The 19,694-nt window shown below is 40.4% G+C and overlaps 2 protein-coding genes across 7 annotated transcripts in view; one reads left to right on the top strand and one right to left on the bottom strand.

Annotated features, from left to right (window-relative positions):
• The window catches only part of SNTG1 (syntrophin gamma 1), a 315,524-nt gene extending 306,064 nt beyond the window's left edge, over nt 1–9,460 (bottom strand). For 3 of the 5 annotated variants that reach the window (XM_064386030.1, XM_064386056.1, XM_064386063.1), the window contains exon 1: nt 9,008–9,452. The gene's annotated coding sequence lies outside the window, so the exon portion shown is untranslated. Of the gene's footprint in view, nt 1–9,003 lie in introns of all 5 variants that reach the window. The other 2 variants (XR_010346377.1, XM_064386038.1) reach the window with 2 other exon arrangements.
• A 158-nt stretch (nt 9,461–9,618) lies between these two features.
• LOC135279016 (uncharacterized) lies at nt 9,619–16,251 on the top strand. Of its 2 annotated transcripts, XM_064386110.1 has the most exons (3): nt 9,619–11,789; nt 12,185–12,349; nt 14,275–16,251. In XM_064386110.1, the coding sequence occupies exon 1, from the start codon at nt 9,619–9,621 to the stop codon at nt 10,306–10,308; it is 690 nt and encodes a 229-aa protein (XP_064242180.1). In that variant the 3' UTR covers nt 10,309–11,789; nt 12,185–12,349; nt 14,275–16,251. The 2 variants fall into 2 exon arrangements, with proteins under 2 accessions (XP_064242180.1, XP_064242170.1); XM_064386100.1 differs by having other exon boundaries at nt 9,619–12,349.
• The last annotated feature ends 3,443 nt before the right edge of the window (nt 16,252–19,694 follow it).

The raw sequence follows: 19,694 nt of genomic DNA, 5'->3' as shown, positions 1-19,694 counted from the left end.
AAGATTAGATTTGCAGACTCTAGAGGAACCCACATCCTAAACTGAAGGTTGCCTAAATATGTGCCATTGGAACATACAGTTATTCCTAATCAACAGCACTTACTATGCTAAGTTTGCATAGTCTGAAACTGAAAAGTCAAACACTGTCCCTAATCTTCACCCCAAATGGGCCCCAGTTCTGTAAAAACAACTGGCTTGTATTAGAGACCATAATTTTTATGTCTAGCATTACACTGTAGTACTTACAGGAATGTTTTCAGGTTTTTTATCACAATTTCTAAATCCATGAAAAGTATTTCACATGTATGGTGGTAAGAAAATCTTTCAAATAAAAGATGGTATTTATGTAATTCAACCTTCTTTTTAAGCTAACAAAAAGCTTTGATAAACAGATGAGTTTTGACCACAGGTTTCAAACACACAGTGGGACTCATAAATACAGGTTACTACTATTCAGTGTATTTTTTAAAGATGAAGGACTAGCTTTTCTCACAGTAGCATCTCCAGCTACTTACATGCCATAAACCTGCAGAAAGTGACATTTAGCCATAATTGCAGAACTTCAAAGTACTTAATGTTTTTTGCAAGCTTTTGTGCAGAGGTTGTTTTCAGCACTTTAAATGCCTCCAGAGAGAGATATTACATGTAGGAAGATCTAAAATACTTCTTGCCATCCAGAAAAGACAATTCTGCTGCCATAAAAGGAGGAATGTAAGTTAATCTGGTGTATTGCTTTGTAACTCAAGTAATATTGACACTTGATCCATGAAAGCAGCCTCCTTCTCATCTACTTTCTCTGAAGCATAACTAGTATTTAAAAGGCACAGAATCTTATTTTTGTATTTTTAGAGTTGCCCCTAGAGGTGCTTACAGCTGTTTTTTCCAGATCTACTTGCTGGAAAGTAAGGTAGCCAGACCACTCCACATAGTCTCCAACAACTTCTGAATACTGTAGAATCTATTTTTAAAACAGGTGGGTGTAGGAGGACAAATTTATGATAGAATTCATCTTAAGACAGAGATACATGTATGTTTATGTATTGCAGGGCAAAAAGAATGAGAAATCCTGATGACGCCACTTTTGAGTCTCTCCTAGCATGAGGCAACACAAACACCTCAATGATTGCCTTGTTGCTTCTTGTGCACTTTGAGGCCAACCTCAGACAGCCCAATAAACCAGAGTTTCTCAACTAAATCCACAGATGTACCCGCAGAAGGAAGAAGTCCATCTAAGGATGCAACTGAATTCTTGTATATAAGTTCCTGCTTTAAATATGGGGAATTCATGGAACTTTTGGAGAAAAATGACACAAATACAGCTTACCCAGACACTTCTCACATGCAAAAGGAATACTTTTTTGGCATAACTCTTCACAAACAGCAGGTCTGTATTTCAAGGATGCAATTCTGAAGATTATTGAACAATTGCTGTCTTGGAAAGCACCTCTTTCCCATCAAAAACACAGACAGAAGCTCTTTCATCAAATATCTTACTTCTGTCCTTGCAGTTCTCTCTGTGCTTTGTCTAGAAATGCAACTATTCACCTTTTCCTCTTTTCAAGGGTCATACATATCCTCTTTCTAACACAGCATAAAGAATTAAAAAGCAAACCCACTATATTTTACTGCCTTCTTTCATGCAGTTTGGCTAGACCTTTATGACCCCAGCTACTTGTGATCTCAGGCTCACAGTTCTGCCGCCATCAAAAACCTGTAGAGCAGGCATACAGGTGTATACACATAGTGGTCAGTACAGTATAGTGGTCAGTACTATCATGCAGTAACTAGCAGGGGAAATGTTATGTCTTTTCATACTCTTTAGACTAAAAGGAAGAATGATGGATAATGTTCTTGTAATTTTCCAAAACGGAAATTCTGCCCAAATATTTTACTTTTCATTTCCCAAAATGCTGGGGATTTTTTTCCCCAAAAAATACCTTTGCTGCAGTCAGACAAATGCAGCTAATATGTAATAGTAAAGAGTTAACAGTAAAGCAAAAAATCAAGTCTCACTTCAAAAAGAAAAAGTAATGGTTTAAACATGACATAGGGTTTATAAAGAATTATATCATAAAATCAAGAGCTGTACATAGACACATGGAAGCACAGCACAAAAAATTACAGAATCTTAGACCTGAGGAAACAATCAGCTGGGTATTAGATGTATCATATGAAGGAATAATGCTTGAGATTAACCTTAGGATTAACCTTAGGATAACCTTAGAAAGAAGTATTGAAGACACATCATGAAGAGGTTAAAAAAGGCAGTAAGATGTGCATGAAAGGGCACGTTGGGCAGGAGTGTAGTGACAAATGGCAATATCAAATCACAGTTAGCAACTGGATTTCTCCATTAATCAAAGCATGCAATGAGTACTCTGGTCCACCTACCAAAAATCAGAAGGTTTAGGGTTTTTCTAAATTAAAAAAAAACTTTGCAAACATCAACAGCATCGAAAACATGGAGAATACTACAATACATAACCACTGATCAGTAAGATCAGCTCTCCCTTTGGAGGTTAAGTAAAGTATTTAATGTAGTGAAAAGGAAACCTGATGAATAAACTGAAATCTAAGCAATTTTAATTAAGACATCCCAAGGAACCAGCCTAGACAACATCACAACTGCATAAGACAGTAAGTTGTGAAAAGAAGCATACAATGAACTATTACTAATAATGCTTAAGAACTAACTAGCTGAAAGACTAATGACACAGTGTAGAAAGAAATTGTCTCCTTGTGCATTCAATTATCCAGGAAGGTCCTTTCCTATCTCAGTGAGCTTAAATAACATGAGAGATGATCATCATCAGATGCTGTCATGACTTCTATACACTTTGCTTGGAAACGCCTCTAGCACAGTTGCAGTATGCTTCCTCCAATAAAACTCCTTCACAAATGTCACTGTATTTGACAGAGAAGTTGCTCCAGCTGAAAAAGAGTGGCTATTTTTGCATTTAGGTTAATGGAGTTGCTTAGTTTAGGGACAGGGAGCCCTGCCAGGAACTGAACCCTGGGAAGGGCCCTATCTTGTTCCATTCGTGACGACCACACCAGCTCCTCGGCACTGTAAACCCAATTTCCTCTTGCATCCATTTCTCCAGCTGACTTTGAAAAGACTACTTCTATGTTTTACCTTTTTATCTTTTACATTTTACCTTTGCATTCTGCATCCATAAAGCTGTTTCATAAAAAAGTAAATCATATAACTTACAGAATGAGAACAGAGGTACTCCAAACATTAAAACCTGCAGAGACACAGACCTGATGCTGACTTTTACTCAAAACCTGTCTTCAGAGAGGAATTCTACACATGCATCACTGCAGGTTTTGTTGCTTGAAAAGAACTGCATTGCACTGACCAAACTCTTCACATAAATGTTTGCCATTTAATAACCAATTAAACAGTTGTGAGAAAAACTGCTTGTGAATTCTGCTGCATTCAGGGACATACAGCTGCGATACCAACTGCTAAAGGATACAGGCAGACAGCTGTGAGTGATGAAACCTAGAGCTGCAAGACAACTGTAGAGCTGCTGATTTTCCCCTCCTTTTTCACTTGAAAAAAATCTGATTAGCATAGATTAGTTCCCAAAGCCTGTCTATAATATCTATAAAATGATAGGCGATAGAGCAAAGCTCTTTCAAGCATAATTCTAATGACTTTACTTCTTTAGGGGTCAAAAGCAAGTCAAAGAAAATCAATGCCCATTTGTGTTGTTGAAGCTGAAGCATACAGTTCATTATTCAGAACTGTTAAGAGTCAAAGCATTTTGGCATACAGAGAAACTAGAAAAAGCTATCTCACATAATTATGAATGAATATATATTTAGCAAATGCAAAGCAGCAAAGTATTTTAGAAACAATTCTGTAATTAAGAATCAGTGCTTTATATTAAGACAAATATTAACAGCTACATTAAGTATGAATGACAAAATCTAAAAAGATTTTTAAATATTACCACGTTCTTAGTATTATACCTGTTGAAATCAATGACATTTTTACACTAAATTTAAAAAAATATAGCAAAATAGTCTTTACACCAAGAAAGAATCAGAGGACATGATTATTATCACTCATGATAGTCTGTCATTTGTACAAGATGAAATTCCCTTTAGTTTTTGACAGAAAGCAGAAGAAATATGAATGTCATAAACAGCACTCCCGTTCTCACTTCTTTATGGTTAGCAGTTTTTAAAATAAATTCAATACAAAAAGTGGAAGGGAAAAGGCATGTGGGTTTTTTTTACTCAAATAGCTTTTATTCACACTTAAATCTGAGTCTATTTGAATAATTTGACCAAAAAGCAATATAAAATGACAATATAAAATGACAATATAAAATGCAACTGAAAATGCCATTTCTAACATCTTCAACATGAAACCAAGTACACTGTTCACTATTTGAAGAAACACACTGAGAATGAACAAAAAATAAAATAAAGCCAAACGTCAGAATAATCTGATTAATAAATTGTTCCTCCTCTGGTGTTATCTCAAAAGCTTCAAGAAATGAACACTTCAGAAGTGCTTGATGTTTGTCAGCTTTTATAGAATACCTTTGAACCAAAATCTCAACCAACTAAGGAACGAACACCCAAATCTAAGAGCAGGGGACAAACTTTATAGAAAAAATTAAAAATTCACCCCTGTTCCAGATGATAATCCCCTGTGGAATTGAGCAATCAATCAGTTGCACCCACAGCATCCCTGAAGCCATGAGTTCTTTCACAGACTCGGTATCCATGCATTATTAAAGCAGTAAAGCATCAGTGCCTTCACTCAACCCCATTTTGCATAGGAATTTCAGTGGCTGTTGAAAAGCACCCTGTGAACATCAGTGTGGCACTTTCACTCTGCTCCAAGTTTTATTCCACACTGGGAACATCCACTGCCACCCTCAGGGCATGACTGTTTCAGCTGTGCTCAGTTCCTGGCATGGGGGACCTCCTGCTTTTCACGGTGGAAGATAGAACACAGCCTTTCAGAAACCATCCAGTCCCTATCTCTGAAGTGCCTGAGTGGCACTGCAAACTGTGTCCAGCAGTTTCATTTATCCGTGTTCTAGTCTCATGTGCAAAACCTTAATCCCAGTTTACAGAACATTTATTTATGTTAAATAAATAAATATATTACATGTCTTTATATATGTCTGTCAAAACTAATGCTACTCTCACATAAGCATCACAGTGAAGAACTTTTATGGTTTTGCCCAACATCACCCAAAATAAACCAGAGAACAAATCATAAAATTAATCTCATCCCGAACACTCTTCTTGATTAGTTTTTCTCTACTCATTACTTTAACAAATTGAAGAGAGCAATTCCCCAGGAAACAACCCAGCCCTTGGCTGCTGCAGCACCAGCTTCATCACACAACAGAGCGTTCCACCTCTTTTGGCCAATTCCAGCTAATTACTGAAAAGAAGGCTTAGAGTCCCAAACGACAGTGACAGCCACAACTGAAGTCTGCAGTGGAAAAAAGCTTTGTTTCTGTACCATATAGCTCCTCTTCTTCATAAGGGGTAGGCACATCACCTACTAAATCAATCTCTTAAGACTAAATCAATATCTCAAGATGAATAATAATTTCCTCCTTGGATAATTAAATACATGTGTGAATTTCCCTGGATGTATCTCCACTGCATTCTTTGGTGTTAATTATAGCTATATCTTTGAGACACGACCTGTTTTAAGTTCTGGGGTTTTTGGTTTTTTTTAATGTATGCTTTCTCTCTCTCCTCTGATCTGCAACAGGAATGCAGAAAGTCTAGGTTGGCCACAACAACAGTAAGGTTTTCTGATTCTTCCAGGTACAGCAGAGAAAACTGAGCAAATACAGAAGTTTGCCTGTGTAATCATGCTGAGCCAGTGTCACAGCATACTGCCAGAGGTATATGTTGATGTAGCAGACTCATGTTGGGATTCAACCCAACCAAATTCAGGCCTCTCTCCGGAAACCTGAACTGAAAGCACAGCCATGTGAAGGGCTAACAAACAAGACACATTAAATCCCTTTGATGTTTCTTATCATCCACAGCAACACTGTAGCTTTTTAACACTGAATGCAAGCAGACCTGGTGATGACTACCAGAAAGAAATAATGACAGCTCAGGCACAAGGGCCAGTGCTAAGTTACAAGAATGAAGAAATGATACTTGAGCACTTCAGAGGGAAGAACTGAGAGCATCCTACAGCTCTTGTTTGTCTTAATATTCAATCTAAGATTAATAAATAGAAATTACACACTCAACTGCATTTGGCTGACTAGAAAAATCAACATTTAATTGTTGGTGGTTTTAATTTTGCTTACAGGTCTTTCTGTCAGTTCACGAAAGCTATGCCCAAAAAGCATGACTGAGAAAACACGAAAAAATTAGGAAAGAAAAATAACTTCTGAGCTTGCCCTGAAATTTCTGAATCAAGGTCAACAATCTTCTCTAGCAAAGAGATTTACCTACAATTAAAACAAAAATGCATACTATAAAGTTGAATATAGTGTGCTTTGGAAATCTCTGATTCAAAAGATAAAACCAAGTGGAATACAGAACATTAAACAGGATTCTAGAATAGCCTTACAATGAAGTGTGTGATGGCCACTCCTGAATTTTTAAAATTAAGAACTACACACATTGTAAAATAAAGTATTAATATGCAGGAAGGCTTTCTGACAAGTACCAAGTAAAAGATAAAGAAATGTGTGAAGGTAAAGGAGGTTGATTAATATCTTAAAAGTGGATGTTTTTAATTATGTCTTTAAAGACCACAAGTGTTACCTTCCCCTTTCTTTCGAGTTTCTAACAGAAAAAGCAACATTTTTTTCTCAGACCTTGTTAAAACTCGGTTCTTCGGCCACGTAAAAGAGGGGAAATCTGACTGTAAGCGAAAGTCTAAATCACCATGTCCTTTAATTCAGTGATGGGGACCTTCATTAGATTATCTCATAGCTATGGGACAAGACATGGCAAAAGCCAAATGATAAATTATTAAATTATGTTTTCTTCTTCTCCAGGCAAAGAATTAGTATAGCATTAGATTAGTTTGAAAGACTAAAAAGAAGAAGACTGCAATATGCATCACAAGTGACAAAGCTAATAGCATTTTTAAACCCCGTTTATTCATACCATCAGGCATAAGCACTTATGCTAACTGTGGAAACCTCAAATGTAATACATAGCCCAAATGAATTCCAGATTAGTGCATGCTTCAGTGTTTCACGTTCTCCCATGCACATGCCTAGTGAAAGCCTGCCACTCTGCAACAGAGGAAGGAATTACTACAACAGAACCATAGGCAGACTTTGCCAGAAACTATACTTTTTTTTATATGAGGCAGAATAAGCTGAGTGTTTTAAGTAACAGATAGGTTTGCATCCCACTGTCTAGCAGCAGTTATTCTAATTGTGTTTCACAGCTTCATCAGAGAGACAGAAATATGAACATTCTCCCTAAACTGTAATGAAACAAATGACACTCCCTTCAGGCAGATCACCTTCCACCATTATGGGAAAGGATTAGTTTATCTTTCAGCTATAAATTTGAGTTAGTTACACATTCACCATACTGACATCCCAACACTTTTTAATCTTATCATGTCAATCTTGCATCTACGTAAAAATGTGTATTTCAGAATGTAAAAAGATCTCTTGCTGCTGATAACTCAAAGTGCATTAACCTGGGAAGCCTTGAGATTTCCACACACACCCACACACTCCTTTCAGTACAGATCTCACTGATTAGAAAACAAAATACACAAAACTCAACAGACATTTCACACACAGTGGCATTTCTGCAGAAACGTACATTTCCAACACTTCAGCTTTCACCACTATTAGCAAGTTATTTTCCCAAGTTATTTCCTACACACATACCATGCCCAGTGCCCCTGCTGAAACTACCACATTCACTGAAACTGAATGAGCTCCTAGTGAAACATCAGAGCTTAGCTGTAAATATGTGTAAATACTTTTATTCTGTGCCGCTTTCATGTTAGAATACAACACGCATCAAGGTCACTGTAACAGATTGCAGTTTTCAGGCTCACAGAGAAGACACTGAGGAAATCAGTAAGAGTAAACTTAATTAAGCAGTGTTTATAAAGTTCTGCCTTCTCCCAAACCTGCCCAGAATTCACATCTCTATTCCCTGCATTTCAGAGTCAGGTCTTTTCACAGGTACGGGAAGGCAGGCAGCTTAGCTTAAACGCTATCACTGCTGAAAGGTGAACAGAACTCGTTCTTTGCAGCGTGACCGGTCTGCTCTGAGCTCTCCGAGTTTTCAGCTACAGATTACAGCCCCATGGGCCTCTTCCTTTGAAGTTGAGTTCCTCTGAGAGGAGAATTAGTCCCCTGCCTGCAACCTGTCCTCTATACACTGAAATAAATTACAGTCAACTTTTCCCTTCATTGCCATGTCAAGTGTGGCAATAAATATCCACAGGCTAAAAGGAAACAAACAAGGCTGTACGAACCATAACCTCACAGCAAGAGCATCTCAAGGAAGAACACCAGGCAGGGCATAAGAAAGTTAAGGGCACAAAAATCAAAACTCCGGGTTCACTGTCTGAATCCATAAGTGCCTATGAAAGGCTAACATGCTTCTTTCATTCTCCCACAAGAAACACTCATGGAAAGCAATTAAAGGACTCCTGCAATTTAGTCACAGCTCAGCAAAGAGGAGAAGGCATTATGAAATTATGAAATGCCTGAAAAAAAGGCATCATCGCTTACAGTTGCAGAAGTGGGAAGCACTGGGACACGGAGCTCCCTTGACAGCTATGCACCGGAGCACCGCACCAGCGGTCCGCCCGCGGCGGACTCCGGCGGAGTTGGAGCGGGGCTCCCCAGCAATCCTGGCCACCAATCCCCCGCACCTCAACCCCCGAGAACTGCTGCTGGCGCCGCCGACCATCCTGCCAACGAACTGGCAGCAAGCGACCAGCAGCTGCAAAAAAAAAGTCACTGGAGACGAAGGAAAAGCAGCGAAAAGGAAGCAAGAGCTTACTTGCCTATACAGCACCGCCGGACGACCTCCTCGCAGCTGTGAAACGCTGTGCCGCTCGTCCTCCTCCCACCGCTCCGTGCTAGTTCCAAAATAATTCCTCCGGGCGCCGGCACATCCCCGGGCTCAGCCGAGGAGCGCAGGGAGCCCGGCCGCCTCGCCCCCCCGCCCGGTGCCCATGGTGTCAGCCACAGCCCCGGCAACTCGCGCTCCTTCCCGCCGGCGCTACCTCGGGGCTAACACGGCATCGCACCCCGGCCGCCGCCGCCGGCTCGAACTCCGCCGCCGCGCTGAGGGGGAGCGTGGGGCTCCCCGCGCCCTTCCCGGAGACGGAGCGGGGGCGCCGGGCGGGGGCGTGCGGGGAGCAGCGCCGCCCCTCCGCGGCGGCGAGCGGCCAGGCGAGGCGCGGCGAGGCGAGGGGAGGCGAGGCGGCGCGGCGCCGCCACCGCGGCCGCAGCCAGGCGCGGCGATGCCGGCCCCGCCCGGGACCCCCGCCCGCCCCCCCGCCGCTCCCGGGGCGCTCCGTAACGCCGCCCCGCTGCCGGCGCCACCAGATCCGGTGACGCGCAGCCCTCCCCCGGGCCGGCCCCCGTGCCGGAGAGGGGCGAGCGGGTGGTGATGCGGGAGCCGCTTCCCACGGGCAGCGGGAGGGTGAGCAGGGACCACCGGGAGAGCGCGACCTCCGGCGCGCAGGGACAGCGCGGTGCCGGGCGCGGCGCCGGAGCTGCCGAGCCGCCCGGGGGAGGCGGTGTTTCCCCGGGCCGCTGGAGAGCCCGCTCGCCCGGAGCCCGCGGAGCTCTCACCGGTCCTGGGGAGCTGCGGCTGCCCGCTCACCCCGTGCCCGGCAGGAAAGTTATCCGCCCCCTTGCTGCCTCGCTCAGTCTCCGCTTTTGCTCAGCTGCCCGCTATGTGACTGGGTTTCGGCTGGCCGCTTGCCAGAGGGAACGTACATCGACCCCTCATGTAGGGAAGAAATTTGGTGCCGGTTCTATCACTTTGCCCGGCTGGCTTGGCGCGGCAGCGGCGCTGCCTTCTCTGCCCCGTCTGCCAGCCTCCAAGCCAGAGCACGGCTCTGCGGCGACCAGCGCCACCGGCGCACGGCCAGCGCCGCTCTTCCGGGCTGCCTCGGACAAGGAGCGGCCCAAAGGGAGCCAAAGGAGTGAGGGACAAGCTGCCCTGTGTCTCGCGAAAGCCCTGCGTGCTCCTGGTCCTGCTGTTCCGCACGTTCGTGCTTCCAGCAGCGCGCACGGTGCCCTGCCGGAGATGCCCCGCGGGCACGGCCCTCCCCGTCGGACGGCGCTGCAATGACACGCTCTAACGCAGCTATCAGTCACTTACACAGGCACACCCGTATATATATATATATATATATATATATAAAACGCATAGATATGTAGGTACTCGTATCAACACACCCCCGCATGCACAGGCGGCCGCCGCGGGGAAGCCGCATCTCCCCGCGGACGGGGCCGCCAGAAGTCGAGCCGCCACGGCGAAGGCAGGAGGAGAATTAACGCAGCAGGAAAAAGCATCAGGAGAGAGATCCCGTGGGGAGCCGCTGCCGGAGCCGCCTCTGGGCCCCGCTCTCCGCCGCGATGCCGGCAGCCGGGCTCGCCGCCCGCCGGCGCTGCGGGGAGCTGCGGGCAGGGAATCCCTCTGCGCCTCCCGGGTCGGGGAGAGCCCGGCTGTGGGGGGACTTTGCTACATTGAGAGTGCCTGGAGCAGCAATGGTCTCACCCTCATGCTCTGGGACCCCTTCTGCTCTTGGGAATGTTTCTCTGCAGTTAGGCTGAGGATGTCAGGGAGGGTGGTCACAGTTAAAAGTTCGCTAAAAAGGAGATTGAGCTTTGCTTTTCTGTAGGTTCTCTGACAGCCCTTTTCCCTTCAGCTTCTTTAGGCTTCTTGTAATGAAAAGTGGTTTTCACGGGCATCTTACAGTTAAGGAGTTTTCTTCAACCAAACTGGCTCAAACAAAAATGTTTCTTTTCCTTGTGCACTGTTTTTAGAAATATTACCTTCAATAATGTGCAGTGAGCTGAGTGGGGATAGGATTTAAACAGACAGCTTCATGCAAGTTAAATGCAAAGAGAGTTGCTCCGAAGAATGAAGCTAATTGTTGGGTTGATAAATGCATTAGAAAATGCAGTGATAAGTTTCATTCCTAATTGAACAGATTTGTACTTCAGTTCACATCTTGAGATACAGATCTTTATCTTTCATTGTTTTTTAGTATTGAATTGATGTCAACAGTTCTTGATAGCTAGAAACGAACCAAGCTATTTGTCCTGTTGTGGCTGTATTGAAAGATTGAATCATTTGAACTGATAGCTCTCCTGACAAGACTGAAAAAAATAAATTATTAAAACGATACATGTATGAGGGCTGGGATGATTGAAATACATGTCTGAGCATTGAAATAAGTGAAATGTAATAAACCAAAAACTAATCAAAGAAGTGAAGTGGGACTGTAACCCTCTTTTCCCATGCCCTGCTGACAAAGTCAACACCCAAGAGAGACGTTTTTAAACAAAGTGGAAACAAATAATATTTTATGATCTTTCAGTCACTTTGTCTAGAGTCAGTCCCACACTGAAATTCCAACAGGGGCAACCTCCTTAGTTTTCACTATCAAAGTCACCTATAGATTAATCAATACATATCCTGTTCCCCCATCTGTAGGAAGATCTGTCATCTTTCATGGAGACCTCCCACTTTATTCTTTGTGTGGTGATGAAGAGCTCAAGCAAGAAAGGAAGTTTCATTTCACAAGAGGAAGCTGTTCTATTTTAGTACAGTATCTTTCAAACTATTCCTACATTTATTAAAATGCATGTATTAAAATGCATGTTTCATTACCACTAAGAATATGCTGAAGATGAAGCCAGGTGAAAAAAGTGTACAGTGTTTTTTATAATTGTCAACCACATTGTATGAAGTAAGTGCGCGCTCCGGTTTTACACACAATTACTTTTGTTTTGTATTTTTGCTTCAGGTAGCACAAACACAACATAAGATTTTTACATACACAGAAATCAGATATCAGGTAAACTTCAGATGTAGTCAACAACATGAAGCAGCATTTATAGTCAGACCAGATGAGCCAGAACTGTTTTTGTGTAGTATGAACTATGTTAACTAAGAAACTTCACATAATAAGCTGATGGTAGATTGGCATCTGTTTTAGATTCTTCAGCTTCAGCAGCCTGGCAGCACTCAAGTCACCAAAAAGAATGGAGTGACAAAGGATGAACAGCATTAAAAGTTGAAGAAATGGAGGCTAAACACGAAGATAAATTGTCATTGTTTAAAAAATATGAGAATGAAAGGAAGAATTTTACCCACCAAGCAAGTGAGTGACACTCTTGGTAAAACTGTATTGACTACCTATCTGCAAGAGATCATTTTTCTTCTTTTCTCTTTGCAAAATTACTACAGCATCCATTTTTTTTTCTTCTGAATGTATAGCTTACTTTGATTGTGGGCAGGGATTCTGACATTTGGCAGCCAAACCCTTGTGCATATATCTGTCACACATAAGCCTCACACTGAAAGTGCTGGGAAATAAAGGGCAGAGAACTCAGGCTTTGAAAAAGTGCATGGGAAAAGAAACTACCAGTTGTAGTGGACAAGTAGGAAGATTTTCCATTCCTGTAGCACATCCTACTGCCTCTGGGAGCACATCCTGGCTGATAGGTTATTAATTGATTCTGTGAGAATCTATTTTCAATATCCACTTTTGGAAAAGATAGCAGTCAAAGTAGCAAATGTAACACCATCAAGGACAGGTGTCACACTTTATACAAAGTGGATCACAAGATCATCTATAAGCTTCTTGGTACTTGCTATATCAAGGTGTAAATGAGGAGTACATTCCCAATTTCTGATTATATAATTTTGTTTTTAATTTCCATTCGCGGAGTGATAATAATCCACAAAAATATGTCCAACAAAAGTCTATGAACATATTCCTTCTTTTTTTTTTCCCAACAATTAGTCTAAACTAAGCTTCACAAAAATACTCCATTTACCGGTATCTGGCACCCTTATATAAAATAATGTGTCATTTGTCACCATGGCTTGTAATCTGAAAATATGACTGGGGAACTGATGGAGACTAAAATAGCCTTTTACAGTCTGTAGGTGGCCAAAAAATTCTACAGCTATATTCCATAAAATTCCTTGCTGCCATGATTTATTTCTCAAGAGCTCTTGTCAATCCACTTAAAACTCTCACTCACATGGGCCCAAAAAGAAATATGGGGATTTGTTCAAATTGTAACCAAATACAGTTATACAATAAAATCCCTCTTTTCACATGTAAATAGGATATTAGCAATTCCACAAATTCTACACAAATTTTTACTTTGAAATTGTGGGCTTTTAAAATCATCTCAAGGCTTGGAGAATTTAAAGCCTTGAAACCTAACAGCAGAGAATCTCAAGCAAAACTGGCAAATTCATAGTCTTAATATCATCACTTAATCCTAAATTTTACACGCAGCCTGTATATCATGTTCAGTACTGTTATTATTTATGGTAGTCTATAAATGGCTTGCATCTCATTAATGGGTACTTCTAACTTAAAAGAGAATTTGGATAAAATTTTAACAAAGGATTGCAACTAGTCTCAAAGAAGTTATCAGCATTATCTGCCTTAGTAATTAATGTATTAAAATCAACTATTACAAATCAAAAGAGACAACTACCAAATCATAGGCTATAAATAATAGGACCTAAGAAAATTATTGATTACATTTTTCTATTTCGTTTTCAACCAAAAAAATTATATTTTCTTTCTCACAATTATCCTATTTCTTCACCAAAAGGAGATAAAATTCCCCTAAGTGCATTTAAAAATCAATTGTGCACATTTCAAAATTTGAAAATTGGGGTTTTTTTTCCATTTGGATGAAAAATAACTCATAAAAATATAATTTGAAAATAACTAACATATATTCTGTAAGTCTCCAGGAGAAACTAAAATATAAAATATTACTAAGTATGGGGAAGGATTTATTTCTTCACAATTTTTGAAGGGATAGTTAAAAGATGAGACAGTGTAATTCAAATCTGGGATGTGATCTTCAGATAACTTGTTTAAAGCATTTTGAAATATATATGGGTGAAGCTACAGTTTATAAAGGTGATTGGTATGTTCCTGGCATTAAAGATCATTTGTATATACTTGAGGCAATGTTTGTGGTTGGAAGTCTCAGCTCCAGAGTTGAAGCCACTTTGTGAAGTGTGGCTTAGGCACACAATTTCTCTCTGCAGATAATCCCTTGCAGATGAGTAAGATGAGTATTGGACATGGTCTGCCCAGCATCTCCAACCTGGCCCAGGAGTGTGCCTGTGGGAGGATGAAGAGAGCAAGGACTATTCAATCAGTAAATGCTTTCAGATGGCTCAGGGTTTTTTTCACATTTGTAGCTCCCAGAGAGAAAGGATAAAAAGAAGCTGCTTCCACGGCTGCCAAAGAAGTGGAGAGTTGGTTCTGCCTGTGGATGAATGAGGAAAGCCTTCCCCCCCTACAGCTACCACAGCACCCCTCCAAACCTTCAATAGGAAGGACAGCTGCTTCAGCTCAGATTTTTCTCCTCAGTTCCACAACAGGAGTTTGGTGCTCTGTGAATGAATTCAGTGTTGGCTGTAAATGCAAGGAATGGTAGCCGCACTGCAGAGAAGGGGATGTAGGTGTCTCTTGATGTGGGGAACATGCTAATGTATGTGTGCTGTACACTGTGCTGATACTCAGGGCATATGAAAAAGTAAGAACCTGGCCTACTTGGACTATCCTGTAAAAGCTTAGTGGTTTTCTGTCACAATGCATGAGGGTTGCATGCATGACCTGCACCTAACCCTAGGGAAACCATCTGGCTCTGGTGGCTGTACCATTTTCTTTTGTTTCTTGCAGAAACTCACTCCAGGTCAGAACTGTGTGACTTCACTGCATGAAGGAGTCAAATATGCCAGATCTTTTGCTGCTGAATAAAATAGGAATTGCTTTTCCATCAGTCTTGAAGTTTTGGGAGTTTTCCTGCCTCTCCCAGCCATGTATTAACAGTTCAAGAGCTGCGAAATAGTTCCAAACATCACTGTGTGCTTCTCTCACCATTCTTGATGCCATCTGCTGAACACAGGCATGGTTCTTACTCACACAGCTCCCAGTAGTCCAGTTTTGTAGAGCTCTGTGACACTGGTTTTTGCTCAGCCCTCATCTCATGTTGCACAGCCCTTTCTTCTCAGCACAGCCCGTCCCTGCCTTTAGGCCATATTGGTTAGCTACCTGTCAGAAAGGATGCTCTTTTCTGCCTGTTTTTCCATGGTTTCCAGGGACCAAAATGGAGATAAAGGACAATAGTAGAAAAGCAATTAAAAGCACACTTTTGTTTTGGTTGTTGTTTTTCTTTTTAAGCAGTCTACTTTTAGTTACAGTAAACCAATGTCAACTTCCCTTTTTCAGTCTGACACAAATTATGTAACTAGCAGAGCTTTATATGGGTCCTATCTCCATTCCTTGGAAGAAGCACAATCGGGGACTCCTCTGCCTCGATGTGCTGCTCCAGAATTACATCCAAGGGATTTGTAGGACATACATCGCAGGACACCTCCCTGCAGGATGTCAGGGTGCTGTGAGGTCCAATGGTCCCTGGGGACCAGGCTGATATAGTGACAAAGTCAGGTCCAAGGCCAGGCTGGGAATAAAAGACTCACAGATCAGGGTCTAGTGCCCTCAGGGCCCTTGTAGATGATTCAAATAGAAAATACAGTTCCACTTCTGAAGTAAATCTACTCCCAGACATCCCTATCATGTGGAGGTTTTCTGTTCTGTAGATGTGTGTGCCAGATTATCTCTCATTACAAAAACATGAAGGCACTAAGCTGAAGCTTCAGCTCTAATACAGAATTTCCCAAGAGCTGTTGATTCCAAGGCAAAGCAAGCCCTTATGCAATTCCAGCACTGTTTTGCTCACAGAAAAAAACTACCCACAGCCTCTCATTCAGAAGTCGTGAACAGAGTTTTTTAAATTAGTATAAGAAACACACAACATTTTTCTAATTTTTATACATGGAAGAACATTTTGTCATGGTACCTTTGAAGTGTTCCTTCTGAGACTCATTCATTTGCAATGAAACCTAGGAATTCATTTGGATTATCCACATCTACTTGTATTTTACAGTAATATCTGTCTTCCAAGTGTTACCTCTCTGTAACTATTGAATATTTTAATTTTTTTTCCACAGGAATAAAATAAGGGATGGAAAAAATGTGGTGGGTTTTTGGAAGTTATAGATGAGATCTGCTAAAACTAAGAATGGCATCTGCATCCTCTGAGTCCCAGATCAGTGCTCTGGTCTTGCTGCCTGCATTATCCTCCCCTTTCCTGGAGGAAACTCCCCTGACCCAGGCAATTGCAGGAAAGCCTTAGTCACACTTGCAGACAGGAAAGAAACAAAATTAATATAGTATATATAAATTTAACCAATCATTTTAGCAATTCCTTATAAAATAAGGAAAAATAAATGCAGAATTGCAAAAAAATTTGCAAAAAATATTGCAGAATTATAGCCTTAAATTCTCGATGCTGCATTTAATAACCCATTTTCTCTAGAAACAGCATACAGCCTGTTTTCTGTCCTTCATGACAATGAAGTTGTTCAGATGATCAACTTCTATCTGAATGTCAATTTCTGGCTTTTTCAAATTTTCCTATTTTGTGGCCAGTAGCCATTCAATAGCTCATAAAGGCAATTTTATTTCTTTTGCTACAAATGTGTGTGAAAAAATAATTAATTTATTCTCTTCTGTACATATTTAATTATTTTATTAGATTATGTTGTCGTAATGAAAAGTTGTCTGAGAAAAAAAGCTAAGTTCTATTCAAATAAACCAAATTAAATTATTTATTTTTTTCTTTCAGAGTAAATTTACTCTTAAGTATATTCTGAATCTGTTTCTCCCTTACTAATATCTATCAAAAATGATCTAGTATTATCTGCAGATGTGATTAAAATAGCCATAATTTAATATGTACTCAAATATTAATTGCATCTTGTTCATGATGAAAACAAACCACTTGTCAGTATGTAATAGCTGAACACTGTCGTTTTTATAGGTTAATTAGCTTTCAACATGGGTCTCCGCTTTAAAAAAAAGAGAAGGGTAGGTATGCATCTCAAAGCATCTTGTTTCTCATTGCACATTTTGCTTGAAGACTAAGTATAAATGGGTCACAGATTTATCACAAAGTTATTAAGTCCTTAGGAAAAAAACATCATGCGCAGGTTTGCTTGGCTATAAAATAAATATGAATTCCTGTCTTTTTTTAAAAAGTGGCAGTAGTCAGTGAGTTAGATTTTTATGCCAACACTATTGTGAATGCTTTAAAGAAATGTTAACTCTGTCTTTTACCTAATTTTAAAGGAGAAGATTCACTTAGCATTTGGGGTTAACATTTGTTTCCCACTTTTGATTAATAGCTTGTAAAGGAAACAAAACTAAAACCACCGAATTTGCATGAAGTTTGGTAAAAAGCTAGCAGAGTTTTAAACACATACAATGCATGCATTTTAGAAATTAAATATTTTTGGAATTTTTAAGTTATATAGGACAAGAAATGGGGAGAAAATATGTTTTTATTTGGTAGGAAGCGCTGTGATGTTAATAAAATATCTCAAAATTTTCCAGAGAAATAAAAAGTTCAGAAAAGCTGCCTTAACACCTCCCTTAACATCACTGGAAAAGTTTATAGTGTTTTCTTCTTTAATTCAGTATAATGAATTTTTTTCCAAACATGATAAAAAATTAAATATTCTCCATTATGATAATATTCCTTTGTTTTGATGCTTACTTCAAAACACAGTTCTGTAAATCTCAGTTGGTGCCACTGTGGCTCTCCTCCAAAATGATAAATGATAAATTTATAAACCTCATGAAAGTTATTTTTCTGATAAATTGGCTTTTCTGCAACAGAAGCATTATATCAAAACAAACAAACAAATACCACCCCCCTCAAAAAAAAAAAAAGATTAATTCTGTTTACAGAAAAAAATCCATGTACCAGTTTATGTACTGCTCATGCAAAGTGTTATGACTGATTCACATCTGAAACCAAGATAGTATTGATGGGTGTTGATCTTTGTCAAAGCTTCTCTGTGCTGTTGTATCAAACTGAAGGCTGGAACTATCTTGTGCAGCAGCTCCCATACAGGAGTTGATGTACAATTGCCAATAGCCAAATAATTTGCTTTCAACACCTGTGCTGATTAGTTTTAGAGGCTTTACATTAGCATGCTGACTCCCTCTCTGCTGTGAGGAAAGATTGTTCACCTGAAGCCATTTCATGGAGAAAGGGATGCCTTTCAACAGACTGGAATACTGAGGGAAAAAAAAAGGAGTCAAAGCTGAAATATGGCAATTGTCATTCTAAAGCTTATTTCTGATAAAAAGAAAGGGCTACACATACATAACCTATTCTTCATGTTCTTTCTGATACATCAGGCAAAAGGCTCTGTCTGGTCTTTATGGTTCTCTTCTTTAAATTATGGGTTTTGCTTGTGGCTTCCTCTGGTCATGAAATGGTTTAATACTCCTGGATCACAGAGGAGAATCACTTAGGAGATACTCCACAGTCTCTTGTGATTAAGTACCCTATTAAAACTACAACCCAGACATGAAGATACTGTAGAGAGACTCTGAAGGCTGACATTTGCAGTTTAAAAGGATCTGAGAAAACCTCTTACATCTGTCTGGCAAACTTAGATTTATTCACATCAACCCTCCTGAACTTGATATTCTAGCCTGAGCCATATTCCAAGATCTTTCCAGAAACTGCATTCCCCCAAGCCTCCTTAATATTGCTAGCTCTTAGATAATGGGGCTTAAAGTCTTAAGACACCCCAAGATCTTTTAACCCTGAGCTATTTTGCAGGCTTTACTAAGCTGCATGCTGCTCAAATAGTAACAGCCCAGTTGCTGTCTTTAGGCTGTTTTCTTTTGATATTGCAGCCAGTGAAACTCTCCTGTACACTGTTTCTCATTCCAAGTGTGAAAACATGAATGCTTATTTACATAGTCTATCCAGCTGTGTTTAAGACTCCAAGAGGGAAAGAGCAATAGTTCAATACAGAATTGAATCCCCTTCACAGAACTGGGAATAATAATGGTAATTTTTTAATGGTGGATGGAGAGGTTCATGGGGAGCTGTGTGCATGTATGCAACATGCACAGTACAGGGCTCTGAAAATCAGTAATTACGGCTCTACTCTTCTGAATACAGCAAAATAACGTAGTTGCAAAAGAACTCTGAAGTACTAATTGCTGAAGTGTTACTGTTGTTCTCACTAAACGTCTTTAATTCACATGTAAATAATAAATAAAACCATTACTTCTTAAAACAATTTACACAACGTGAAGCATAAATATCCAATGATACCTGAATAAAACATTTCATAAGTGTTTCAAAGCTGACAGCACAAACATCAATTATGTAATCTATATATTGTACATCTATAGACAAATATCTTCCAAAATATGAAAATCCACATAGTGGCAAGTTGGAAATGATGAGAATATATGTGCTTGTGATTTAAAAAGTTGTCTAAAAAAAAGTAAAAAAGAAAATATATTAGTCTGATGACTCTTACCGGCACACTCTTTACCAACAATGACAGTTGTGCTTAGAGGCTCCCAG

This window comes from Passer domesticus, chromosome 1 (assembly GCF_036417665.1).
Source record: "Passer domesticus isolate bPasDom1 chromosome 1, bPasDom1.hap1, whole genome shotgun sequence".
NCBI classification, from domain to species: Eukaryota; Metazoa; Chordata; class Aves; order Passeriformes; family Passeridae; genus Passer; species Passer domesticus.
This window is presented reverse-complemented; position numbering and strand designations above follow the sequence as displayed.